At 37.4% G+C, this 12,299-nt stretch overlaps 1 protein-coding gene across 2 annotated transcripts in view; it reads left to right on the forward strand.

Moving 5' to 3' along the window:
* Positions 1 to 12,299, forward strand: part of MIPOL1 (mirror-image polydactyly 1) — a 187,559-nt gene that overhangs the window by 130,569 nt on the left and 44,691 nt on the right. For both annotated transcript variants that reach the window (XM_032188980.1, XM_032188981.1), the window contains one exon: positions 8,523 to 8,617. In XM_032188980.1, coding sequence (XP_032044871.1) covers positions 8,523 to 8,617 — 95 coding nt within the window. The remainder of the gene's footprint in view (positions 1 to 8,522; positions 8,618 to 12,299) is intronic.

Below are 12,299 nucleotides of genomic sequence, written 5' to 3' on the forward strand. Positions count from 1 at the left end.
TCTGTACAGGGTCATGGCCTTTATGAAAGATTCATAGTTTAATTGCTGTAGTGGGATTCTGACACTCCTGCCTTCTGCAGAAGTCCTGTCTGCCAAAAGGTAACAGTCATTCTGTCTCTTTGCTTGAAAGGTTATAATTTCGGGTATATTGTCATTTAGCATTGGTTATGAGCTTTCAAGCATAAATTGTCAACTGCTTTTTTGCTCAAGTTACTGCGTTGCATGTTTTTTTCTGCCACTTTAATGAGGCATGAATGATTTTAGTGTACATATTTTCTTACGGAAAAAAGATTTGTGAAATGTCAGAGTGTCTCAGACTAAGGAACTGGTGTCACACTGAAATCAAGAGTAAGGAACTCTGATAAATGAATATCTTAATAGAGAAGCCAAAGGATAAGCAAGTCCAAATTGTAATGGAAAGACACAGTCAATAGCTGGTCATAGGTCAAAGCCAAGGACTTTACTATAAGGTAAAGTCTTCAATAGAGGTTAAGTACTGAAATAAGGTTAGAAGGGTACATCCAAGCAAGAATTACTCCTGCATCTTTGGAGTGGAGCTCTGGGACAGTCCTGCTGAACAGTCAAGTGTGCCTCATCTGCCTGTTGGGAACAGAGAAGCAATTTGTCATTCGAACTCATATATAAGTCAGGTTTATCAAGCTTGTTTAAGTTAATAAGTCCCTGTTAGTTGGTGAGACTGACTATTTGTGTTTACTGCAGTAACTAAAATAGGATCAGGACGTGGACTTGCAGAATGACACACAATCATCTATTCTTTTTGTTAGAAAGCTCCCTGGCATGGTTTTAACCTGCACTCCCAGAGAATGCCTTTTAAAGACACTGGTTACCAGGGTCTATTCCCTTAGACAATCTGGTATTAGCAGCCCTGCCTTCTAGAAGTGGACAGAAGAGAGATTTTGGTGTGTGAATTCACGGCAGGTCAAGCCACTAGGTGTTAAGGCTGGAAAATAGTTCTTGGATGCTTCCTTTTAGGAACAGAGGGATGCTGCTGTGCTCAGGTTTGGGGCTGTTAGCAGAACTTGAAAACATACCAGACTGAGAGCCCTAAAAGCACACACTGTTTCTGCCTACAGCACAGCTAAAACGTGTCTAGCTGTAATACGAACTTTCTTCTGTTCTTCTGCCAGTTCAGTTCCGCCCCAAACTGGATAGGACACTTCTGGGGCTGAGGGGAATGTGCTTTTTATTGAATAGGGTCTTTGTTATTGTAAAGCTTCTGAGACAACATTACAACACTACCTTTTGGATCCTGTGCTGACGACTTACTGTTTGTACCAGATATTGTCTTGATATCATAGTGGCTCAAGTCATTTATGTGGACAAGAGGTTTATCATGGGTACTGACATTTGAAGCTTTCCCATAGCAGTCTGCCAGTAGGCCTCAGAGGCAACCTGGAGGGCTGCTTCCAGGCTATCTAGCTTGTTCCAGCCTACATGGTCAGTTCCTTCTTCCTTCCCTCCAAGGAGACTGCCAGTAAAGTTTGCTGTAAAGCATAATATTCTTCATGGTGTGGGGGAAGCAAGTCAGGTCTTTTGGAGTTGAGGGAAACATGCTTGTTATTAAAGCAGATCAGAGAGGTTTTTCTTCATTGTTTCAAGCTTATATTTGATAACCCACTCTGCCTTAGAAGAGACGTGTCTGGTTTCTAGTCCAGTCACCTAAGCAGCCATGAACGGGACATGAGAAAGCTTCCTCAGATAACCAGAATATTTTAAGTCCTGCAGAAAATATTTTCTGCTTTAGACACACCATGTCCAAAACAGTGTGTTTTAATTTTTATTTTTCCCTTCAAATACAAGTTTCTCTGTATTGCTGGTATCTTTCCATTATTTCTTTGAAATTGTATTTTACCAACTGATTCTTAAATCAGAAATAAAGGATGTGATGTCACCATGGCCAAACCTGAATTGCAAAAAATACAGTCATTTGATTTACAGTCAAGGTTGCAATAGTTTAATAAAAATTATTTCCATTGGAAAATGATGTGTTGAGAAACTACATTTTCGTGAATTTCTAATGATTTAAGTTAGCATTCAAAACTTTTTTGTCTCAAGTTATTTCCCAGAATCTTTGTTTGGTAAAAATTTGAGTCTACATTACCAAATTCAGATTTTATTTCATGTTTTAAATTTATTTTTATTGTTTAGTTATATATTACATGAGATGTTAATAATTTATAACATTTATTATATTACAGTTCCAATTTTCACTTTTCATTTTTAAAATTGGCCAGGCCAGCTGCTACTTGGACACACGTTGCATTTTTTTTCTCTCTCTATATATATAAAGCACCTATCACCGTATTAATAAACACTCTGGAATCACTCTTATGGCAAGGGTAAGAACAGGAGTTGTCATTAGTACCTTAGCACTTTTGTTTCCAGTGATTTAAAAAAAAAAAAAAAAAAAAAGGCACAAGACTTTGTTTTATCTAGTTTTCTAGGTCAAACTGTCCCATTTGTATTGTAGTGAAACAGTTTGACACGTTAACACTGTGAGATAAAGAAAAAAACAAGGTGATCGCTTAGCATGTCATTAGAGATCTAGGCATTTTCAGTTCCCTCATGTTAGCTGGAGTCTTTTTCTTGACCCTGAAAACCTCTGATCCTCCAATTAATAAGACAAGTGCTCATTTTCTTTTCTAGATCATCACCTGCTTCTGTTGTGGAACAGTTTGATGTGTTGACACTTTGAAATAGAAAATAAGATGAGATGAGTAATCTGCACTAAGTAGCAGCTGCTAATGTAAAAACAACAGGATGGTTAAAAGTTGGATGTCATAATGTGTCACAACATGACCTGCTCTGTTATGCAGTACATGCTACTGTTATTGACATGAGATGTAAAATGTGAAAGCAGTAAAAGTAGTGTAAAATAAAAATATCTCTTAAATGGTTTTAAAATATTTTTCCTGATTTTTTTTTCTTAGTCATTCTAATTCAAAATGAAAGAAACCTTTGCTCTCCTTCCCAATCTCCTACTGCCCTAAGAAGACAACTGGCCTCTTACTGTTGAACTAGTCAGCTAATATCACCAGAAACATAATACTGCCCCCAGCAGAAACTGGGGCAATTCAGTTGGCCAGACATTTCTGGCTAGATTCCATTTCAGACCCCAGATAACACAAGACTGAAGTAGCAGAACAATACCTTATTGCCATCATTCACCACTACCCAGCTCTAACAAATGTAAATGCTTGAGTCCATAAATTGTAGAAATGACCCTTGAGAATCTCAAGACTTCTTATTCAGCCATCTTTTAATCCATAGGAGTGTCTGGAATCTGTGGAAGGAAAGCTATTGGTAGAAGCCATTACTAAGTTAAGGAATACCTATATGTTAATAAGTCTCTTAGTCAAATGAGGGGAAAATGCTTACGGGAAAGGGTGGCAGTTTTATTTGGGTGAATTATAACCTCAATAAGAAGAAAGTGATTATCTACAAAAAAAAAAAAAGAGCACTCATTAACCAAGAAAGTTATGTCTTTAAAAACAGAAGATACAGGGACAAATGAAAATTGCTGGAGGTTAAGCTAAATTGGCCTGTGGAAACGAAATTAAACAATAGTGTAATGACTGAAATGAGAACAAGGAAAGAGGAAATGTGCTACCATTCTGAGAATGGCATAGAGATCAAGGATAACACGTATTAGGTCCAAAAGTGTGTGATCTTTTTTTTTTTCTGCCAGCATTTACTAATGATGATGTCAACTATGAGGACAAGGGTTAAGAGAAATGAAGGTAAGGAAATGAAATATAAATGAAATATCCTAGTTGTTCAGTAGGTTATTGTGCTCAGATAGGGATAATATTGGTCTTCATCCCAAAATTCCAAATTAAAATTGCAGGAATTATAGTAAAGTTCTTTAATAAATTTTTTGAAGTTGCGTGTGGTGTAATTTGACAGAATTAGCAGAGGCACTGTCAACACTTAAAAGGGAAAAGAAAAAACAAGTCCTGGCAATTGTAGACCAGTTAATACATGTATTTATTTTGAGTCTTTGGAGTTAATTTGGAAGGAAAATACTTAAAGCATCCATTAACAGTGTATTGAAGTACAGCTTTCACCCAAATAAGATCATGCAAGAATTCTTCTTTGATGTAATTGTTTATTTAGACATGGAAATTTGTTATATATAAGCTAACACAGAAGTAAAGCTAAAGTAGTGCCACATGAAAAATTATTAATTAAAAAAAAAATAGAAAGTAAGTTGTTATTTTACAAGCAAGCATAGGTTTAATATGCTGCTATTAACTGAGTACACCTAGCATCTCTTGTTTGGAAGGATGGACAGGTTCAGCTCTTGTCCATCTGCAAAATATCATACACCCATGAAGGAGATGAGGGGTTAGTCAAAAGCAATAAGGAACTAGTTAGCAGGAAGGCAAGAACAAACAGCTTTGAAAAGAGAAATGTTAAGGTCCAAGGACTGATTTAGTGGAATTTCTATCCAGTTTCTCTGGCTGGTGATGAACCTGTTTTCTTCAACGTTCTCATTAAGAACATTTGGCATAAAGAACAACAGCATACAAACAAAATAGCTGTTTGCCACAGAACTGGGAGGTATTATTATTTATATTGTTAATACAAAAGAAGTTCAAGCTGTCTTGCTGAATGATTGGAATGGCCTCAAGTACATGAGAGAAAAAAAAAAAAAGAAAAAAAAAAAGTGTGGTGAAATTCAGTGGTACCAGGAGTTTTTACTGTTAGCTGGGTAATAGCAGTGGACAGGTGAATAGACAAATACAGGAGGCTGACTGTGAGCAAAAGGAATGCAAGAACGTGCCGGGGAAGATGTTTTCACTGGAGTTAGCAAGTACTGCTAGCACAGCACAGATGGGTTTGGGTTGATTGATCAGGGGAATGGAAAGCCTACTTGCTGAGACATAACAGAAAGAATTATATTTAGCCTACACAAAGAAGGAAATGTATATGCTCTGTAAATATATACAGGTGCAATATATATGCTTGATAAATGCATAAGAAAAAAAGTAAGAAGATGAAGCTATTAAGCTTTGTTATTCACATTCATTGAATGTTTTTTCTTTCTGTTGTGTGCAGAAAGGCATTATGAAAGTCATCTCTTACCCATAGGGAACCTGACAGCATAGGATGCTGTATTCCTACCTCTTTCTATTTAGAGTAGAGTTGAGGATGTTCATGTTTGCCCTAGTGGAGATAGGAACAGATAAAAAGTGTTTTCCTTTGCTTTAGTTTTGAATTTTTCCCACCAGTGGGTTAAGAAAGCATGTAGCATTGTTCCTTTAAATATTTTGAAGCACAGGCAAATGTATTTCAAAAAAAGAGATTTTCTCATTCAAGATCTGGCTTTGCTAAGTCTGATATGGAGCAATTAGCTTTTAAATTTTATTTAATTGAGAAAATTAATTTTTTCTACAAGAAACTGCTAAAATGAAACATAAGAGAAGTGTAGAAACAAGAATTTTCTTTTTCACTAGATTAGGTTGGGAGACAGAAGAGGAAAGGATCTAACCACATTAAACCAAATATGAAAGCATTAGAATTGTTGGGCAAAACAAAATTGTGAGAAAGAGACTATATCCCAGTTATCAGAATACCCTTTCAGGGTTAAACAGAAACTTCATTGAGGGTGGCCCATATGCCAAAGCAGTGACTGACCTCTCTGCTAGATGTGCTTTCTAGGGAAAGCCTCCACCAGAGGAATCTAAGTGTAATTCTTTTTGTTTTTCTTCTTTCTCTCCCCTAGTTTCCAAAAAAAAATTTAATCAAAACTGATACATTTCTGTGAGAACTTCTGATTTCCACATCGTGACATTTTCTAAAGGAATAATATTTTGTTAAAAAGTTCCCAAATAGTTATTGTTATTACTAGAGGTGAGCTCATGTAGGACTTTTGCCACGTGCGCTGTGGATGGATTTCAATGTATATTATAGGAGTCTTCCAAATATTTTATAGTAATCCAGGCACCATTATTTTAGTTATTAGTTTAACTTCATTATGGATGTTGTTCTGCTTTCCTCCTCCTTGTGAAGGAAGACATCTTTGTTTTGTGAGGATATTTGAGTCATCTATTTATGTTTACCACTCTTCAGGCCTGCGAATAAGCCATTTTTTGCATAGCTGCATATCATACACAAAAGTTTCTGCACTGGAATTCTTGTTGCTCTCATGTTGCTCCCTAGTATCAACCTACTACATGCTTTTCAGGAGGTTACCAAATGCCTTCATTTCTTCCCTTTAGTTGTAGATGTTTCCTGGTGTTTGTTTTTTGTTTGTTTGTTTGTTTGTTTTTCACTGTTGGTTTGGTTTGGGTTTTTGTTTTGTTTTTTAAACCCAAGCAACATGATTCTGCTGTTACATTTACTGGTGTAAATTAGACTCAAACCTAGTCAAATCAATGCAACTTTGTTTGCTGAAAACTGACACAAATAAGAGTCTCCAGACCCAAGTGCATTCTGACTTTTGTCCTGAAAAGTGAGTGGCACGTTAGGTGTATTTTTTATGATAGTTCTCCAAAGAGACCAGCCGTTAATCTCCCCATGAGTAGGTGTGTCAGCTGCACACATTTCCTTTCAGTCTACCATTTCAATCACACTTCACAGTACACTGAAAATTGGCAAGGATGTTAATTATTGGCCTCTAGAACAAACCACCTACTTTGATTCAAGCGTGTTTTCCAATTTTTAAGAATGTTGTTTCACCTTCAGTACAGTATAATTATAGAAAATAGCTTGGTTTGGCTGACATTCTTGTGTTCTGTGCGTTCTGCTTGCAAGGCAGCAAGCAGCACCAGGCAAGCGGCTCACCTGCAGAGGATTTTAACCTCTTGATGGCAGGAGTTAGGGCTTGCCAGCATCCAGTACATTGTTTTCAGTATCTGAAGCTCTATACCACTGTCACTTGGAGGTTAAACATTAACGCTTTCTGCTTTTCAAGCTGTAGGAATGCTCCATAGAGTTAGAAAGTTGGTTTTTATTCTCCAAGAAATTCCTGTTAACGTTTTATGAATGTCTGTTACAGGAACAGCTGCAGCAGTGGGTTTTGTACCCCAATAATGCAAAACCCTGGGTAATGCATGAATGACCCACTGAGCAGCACAGCGCAGAGACTGGTTGTGTGGCTGCATTTGTGCAGGGCTGTGTTTGATAAAATTTGCCAGGAGTCAGCCATGTATCCAGGACATGATTAATCAACCAGCAGGATAAATTGCCCATAGATGACTGGGAGTTGACAGTAAACAGTAAAACACCTGCCTTGAAGACATATAGTCTTAATAGATGTGCAGGAAACAACAAGTGCGAGTCCTGTTTTAGGAGAGGGATTTTGAGGTATACAAACAGAGTTGTTCGTGATTATACAGTGAGCCTGGCAGAGCTCAGAGCTGAACTCTGTGCCATTCCCTTCATGTGTTCATCGCTCATGTAACAAGTCTTCAATTTACTGAGAAACTGTTCCACAACACTGTCCTGAGGAGTTGGCAGAATTCACCATCAGCATTTCTCACACACGTACGACTTGGTTTGGGGCTCTACAATTTGTACAATTAATAACTTACACCATGCATTAAAAACATTGGAAACCAGCCATATGCTCAGGCTCATGTGTCAAAGAATTGTTGGGCAAGTCCTGTCTTATTTGTTGTTACAACAATTAATCATCCACTGATTATAAGATAATTTATATGGTATCTGGGCCCTCAAGGGAGTTCTGCAGTGCTATTGAAATTGGACATTTTAAAATTAATGTTGATTAAACTGTAAGGTAACATTAAATATGCATGAGTACTTATTTATCCTACTTCCTCTTTAACCGTAGTGCCATGTCGAGGCTGGCTACCTTCCTGACCTTACAAGCCACACAGGCAATTTCCATAATGGTTATGAGTCACAAGCCGTTCACAGCACAGTGTGAATAAACAAAGGGAGGGGGAACATCCGGGATGGTGCACAGGTGGGAGATGACAGTGGTTCCTTAGGGGTTCCTCACCCCACTAGGAACCAGGTCCTGGATGAGAGGGCCGCCACTGCTGGTCTCAGCAGTCCTAGCTGGGAGCATCAGGTGGCGCCCGGTACAGGAGCTGCAATGCGTGAGAGCCACGTGCAGAGCAACAGTTGCACATCAGTTGTTGATGGCTGAGTGCTTTGCTCCACTCTCTGCAAAGTATGTTGGTCAACACAATTTTGCACTAGGAACATTATATAAATATGAAAAGTGCTGATAAACATGTGACTGAACTGAATATAGCTAACCTTAACCATTCAAAAAGTTTACTATATATGCAAGGGAAAACCATTCAAAACATGATCCTGTCAGGAAAAAGAACAAGAAACAATTTCAATGCTACAAGAAGAAAGGAATTTTTCATAAAAATTACATAGCCAACGTTAGAGAATAGTATAACATAATACATGTATTACAATAAAGCATGGCTGAAATGAATGCACAAAGGATTTTTATGTTTTCAAAGCAACATGGGTATTCTGAAGAAAGTGTTTATCATTTGTTTATTATTTTTCAGGCAGAATTGATAGCCTTGCAACAGGAAAAAGAGGCGGCTCTTCAACAGTGCAAAAAATTAGAAGAAGAAATGCAGAGATTGCATGTATACTACAGGTAAAATAATTAATACTCATATAAATCAGTGACTCATAGGGGAAATTTTCTGTGTGATGTCTGACTCTAAGTGAGGAAATAGCCTTATCAAATAGGTATTTGTTGGAAATGTGAATGCATCAATGAATCAAGGCTGCATTTCTGCTTTACTGCTCACCAGCCATCTCTTTGAAATAGAAGTCCATTTCTTGTAGCCTAAATATTCTTTAACTTTTTTTCTAAGGGAAGGGGAAAGTTGCTGGCAGTTAACTCTCATAAGAATGAAATATCTGTGTAATAGTGATGCATTCACTTCAAAAAATGAGGAGAAAAGAACCAGTGGGTATAAATGCTTATTTCTTCCCTGGTTGTTTGCACATATGCAACCTTATCAACATAGATTTTAAAATAATCTGTAATTTTAAAACACTGTTTTCTAACTCCCAACTTAATGGACGTGTTTTAATTCCTTACATTCTGTAGCAGTATGTAGAACAACAGAAAGAGCCATTCTCTCATTAATTTAGATGGCTGCACTGAACATTTGCATGGATCAGTGGATGGTAGTCCCTAAGGAAAAGCTCTGTGTGGTCCAGTGAAGGAGTTAGGTTGTTTTATGGAGTGATGTTGGGTTACAGCTCTCATTTCATCCTGACCTCCTGTGTGAGAGGGGGTACAGAGCTGCCAGCAGGTCAGAGGCAAGAGAATTGGCATCAACACAGCAGAAAATTGTGAATCTGAAGGCTGAATGTCTGTGATGAGGGATGTGGGCTGCAGAGGTAAATAATAAATGTAGTGTGAATATTATGTTCATGGGAAATAAAGGTAACTAGTTAGTTATGACTAAAAAACATTTGCAGTTGCAGAACTGTGTGTGTTTTCAGTGTTCCAGCATTTACAAGTGGAAAATACTCATATTTCTAGAGGTTTTTAGAGTTTCCCCTTCTCATTAAGTTTATTAAAACCTTGGAGGGAAGTCTCAAAAACAACTTCTGTTCCTAAATCTCATAGGCATTTCTTTAAAACCTGTTAATAGTGAATAGAAACCCCAAGCAATTTGTGATTATTGCTTTTAATGAATTTGGTCAGCATTTAGTGTGTGCGCAAATTATGGTATGATTTACCAAGATAGAAAGAATTTATTATAGTATCCTTATTGCTCACTTAAATGGGATTTGTAGAATAATTTAAAAACAGAAATGCAATTTTTATATTGATATTTCAGAAATTCAAACTTACTTGTGTTGGTCTGCATGTTGTAGGAGATTTGTCATTGACTTCTGAGTTGTTAATACAGTGTGTCAGGTTTGCTCTAACATATAATATTTAACACGAGTAGTAGAGAGCAGCTGCAGTTAACTCTAGTATGTACTTTAAATCTCAGAATATAATAATGACTTGTTCGAATCACCATTGCAATGTAGCACACTATTAATTTATGGCTCTTACTTTGAACAGGGAAAAATTTCATTATAAGTTTGATTATGGTGTTTTATAAGACTTACTCATAAGGTGTGAAAATTGTCATCTGAATAACCTGTGGGTCAAGAACTTTTTATTACTACTAAGTTATGCCAGTTACATGGTAATTCAGAACACTGAAAATGATTTTATCTCTTATGTCACTGTCCTTAAAGGATGCTTCTTTCTAATGCATCCTAAAGTGGATGTAACTCACAGAGTCCTTGAGTAGCTGAGGTTGGCAGGGACCTCTAGAAGTCATATGGGCCAACCCTGCTCAAGCAGGGCCACCTAGAGCAGTTGCCCAGGCCCTTGTCCAGACAGTATTTGAATTATCTTCATGGTAAGACTCCACAAGCTCTCTGTTTAAGATACACTGTCTACATGTGCAAGCACACTGTTTGGAAAGCCACCTAGAGTTGAATCTGGTGAGTAATGTGAAAGGGAACAAGAAAGACACCTGTAAGTACTTAAGTAGTGATGTTTGAAGTCTTAGGTCTATCTTTTGCTTTGGCTAGAAATGAATTACAAAGATTCTTAGAAACATCTTAACATTTCAGTTGCAGTTTCACATATGGTGCATGAACATCTGCAGCCTCTGTCATCCAGTAGTCTGGCATTACTCTGAATGCATACCAAATGAAGTAGATGAAGAAAAGAGTGTATGGCATGTGTGTGTAAAACATTAGGGAACTATATCAGACCGAGTGTGAGATGACGACAATAATCATAAATGACAAAACAATGCATTTTCTCAGGCCAACTAACTGACCAAAAACTTATTTTCTGTTTTATATGTGGAGCCTATTTAAGAATTACTTGTGTAGATGTCTACTAGGTCTTTTTATTTTCTTTTACTGATTGTAGGTATAACATTAAGTACTGAGAGTATTTTTCAGGGAGCCTGTTTTGGACTGAGGTGGAAGTTTGATGCTTTGATCCAAGTGAATTGGCAAGACGCTTTGCTCTTTAAGACAACCTTACCTTGGAGTTATTTCTCTTTTGGACTTTAGTGCTCCCCAGGAATCATAATATGGGCCTTCACACATGTTCCGCTCCTCATCTGAACCACAGGACTGCAGTGAGATATCTTATTACACAGACTGCACATTTACTTCACCTACTGTTCCCTCTCTCTTTTACCAAATTCTCCCACTTTCTGTCATCTCTGTGGTGCCTTGCCCACTATGACAGCAGCTTGGGAATTTTGGCACCATTTGGTGCCTTCTCCTGGTTCTCCTCTTAGGTATTCCTTGGCCTTAAAAAAGTATTTTCTCCTACTTCTCATTTGTTTCCTTGTTTGGACCAAGACTTCCACATCATCCTTTAACCTAGAAGAAACAAATTTAAGAAAAAAATACTAGAGGCTAATGTTAAAATGTACAATAGATACCTGAAGCTGTGCCTACATGCACAGCAACATTTTAGGGGTTTGAGCATAAATGTAACAACTATCAGCATATGTTAACTTTTGAAGGCTTACCTGTGCAAACAGTAACACTAAAATGTGTATCTTTATACAGCTCTGTCTTTCATGAATATTAGTATAAGCCAGAAAAGGCTGAATATCTTTAATATCTTTTCATTATACAAAATCAGGGAAGAGATATTTAGTTCCAGATTATCTGTATGTGTGAACATGCAACTGTATATATACACAGACATGCTCAAAGGAAGGAAACAAGTACAAAAAATCCTTCTTTTTTTTTTTTTTTTTTTTTTTTTTTTTTTTTTTTTTTTTCCCCTCAAGGAAGATGATCCCTGGTATCTAGACACTGCATACATTTTTAGGCCCCCAGTACAACAAAGCTATATAAATTAGTTTAAATTCTACAGCGGACAGATGGTATGGTCAGGGGGCTGCAACATTTGCCCTGTAAAAAGAGACTGAGAGTACTGCTTCTGAGCATAAGCCTGGAAAAAAAAAAAAATATATATATATATATATATATATATATATATTTCTTAGGCAGCTTCAGAGAACCTAATAGAAGCCTGCCTGTATCTATGAGGAGGTTGTCAGGATGGATGGACTCTTCAGAGTGCTGCATGGCAAGAGGGTGAGAGACAACAGACTTGAATTGGAACAAGACAGTTCCAGGCTTCAAGACCAGGTTGGGTGGGGCTTTGGGCCATCTGGTGGGAGGTGTCCCTGCCCAGATCTGGAGGATTGGATCTAGATGGTCTTTTAAGGTCCCTTCCAACCCAAACCATTCTGTGATTCTATCTGTGGTTCTATGGT

The sequence above is a fragment of the Aythya fuligula genome, chromosome 5 (assembly GCF_009819795.1).
Source record: "Aythya fuligula isolate bAytFul2 chromosome 5, bAytFul2.pri, whole genome shotgun sequence".
NCBI lineage: Eukaryota > Metazoa > Chordata > Aves > Anseriformes > Anatidae > Aythya > Aythya fuligula.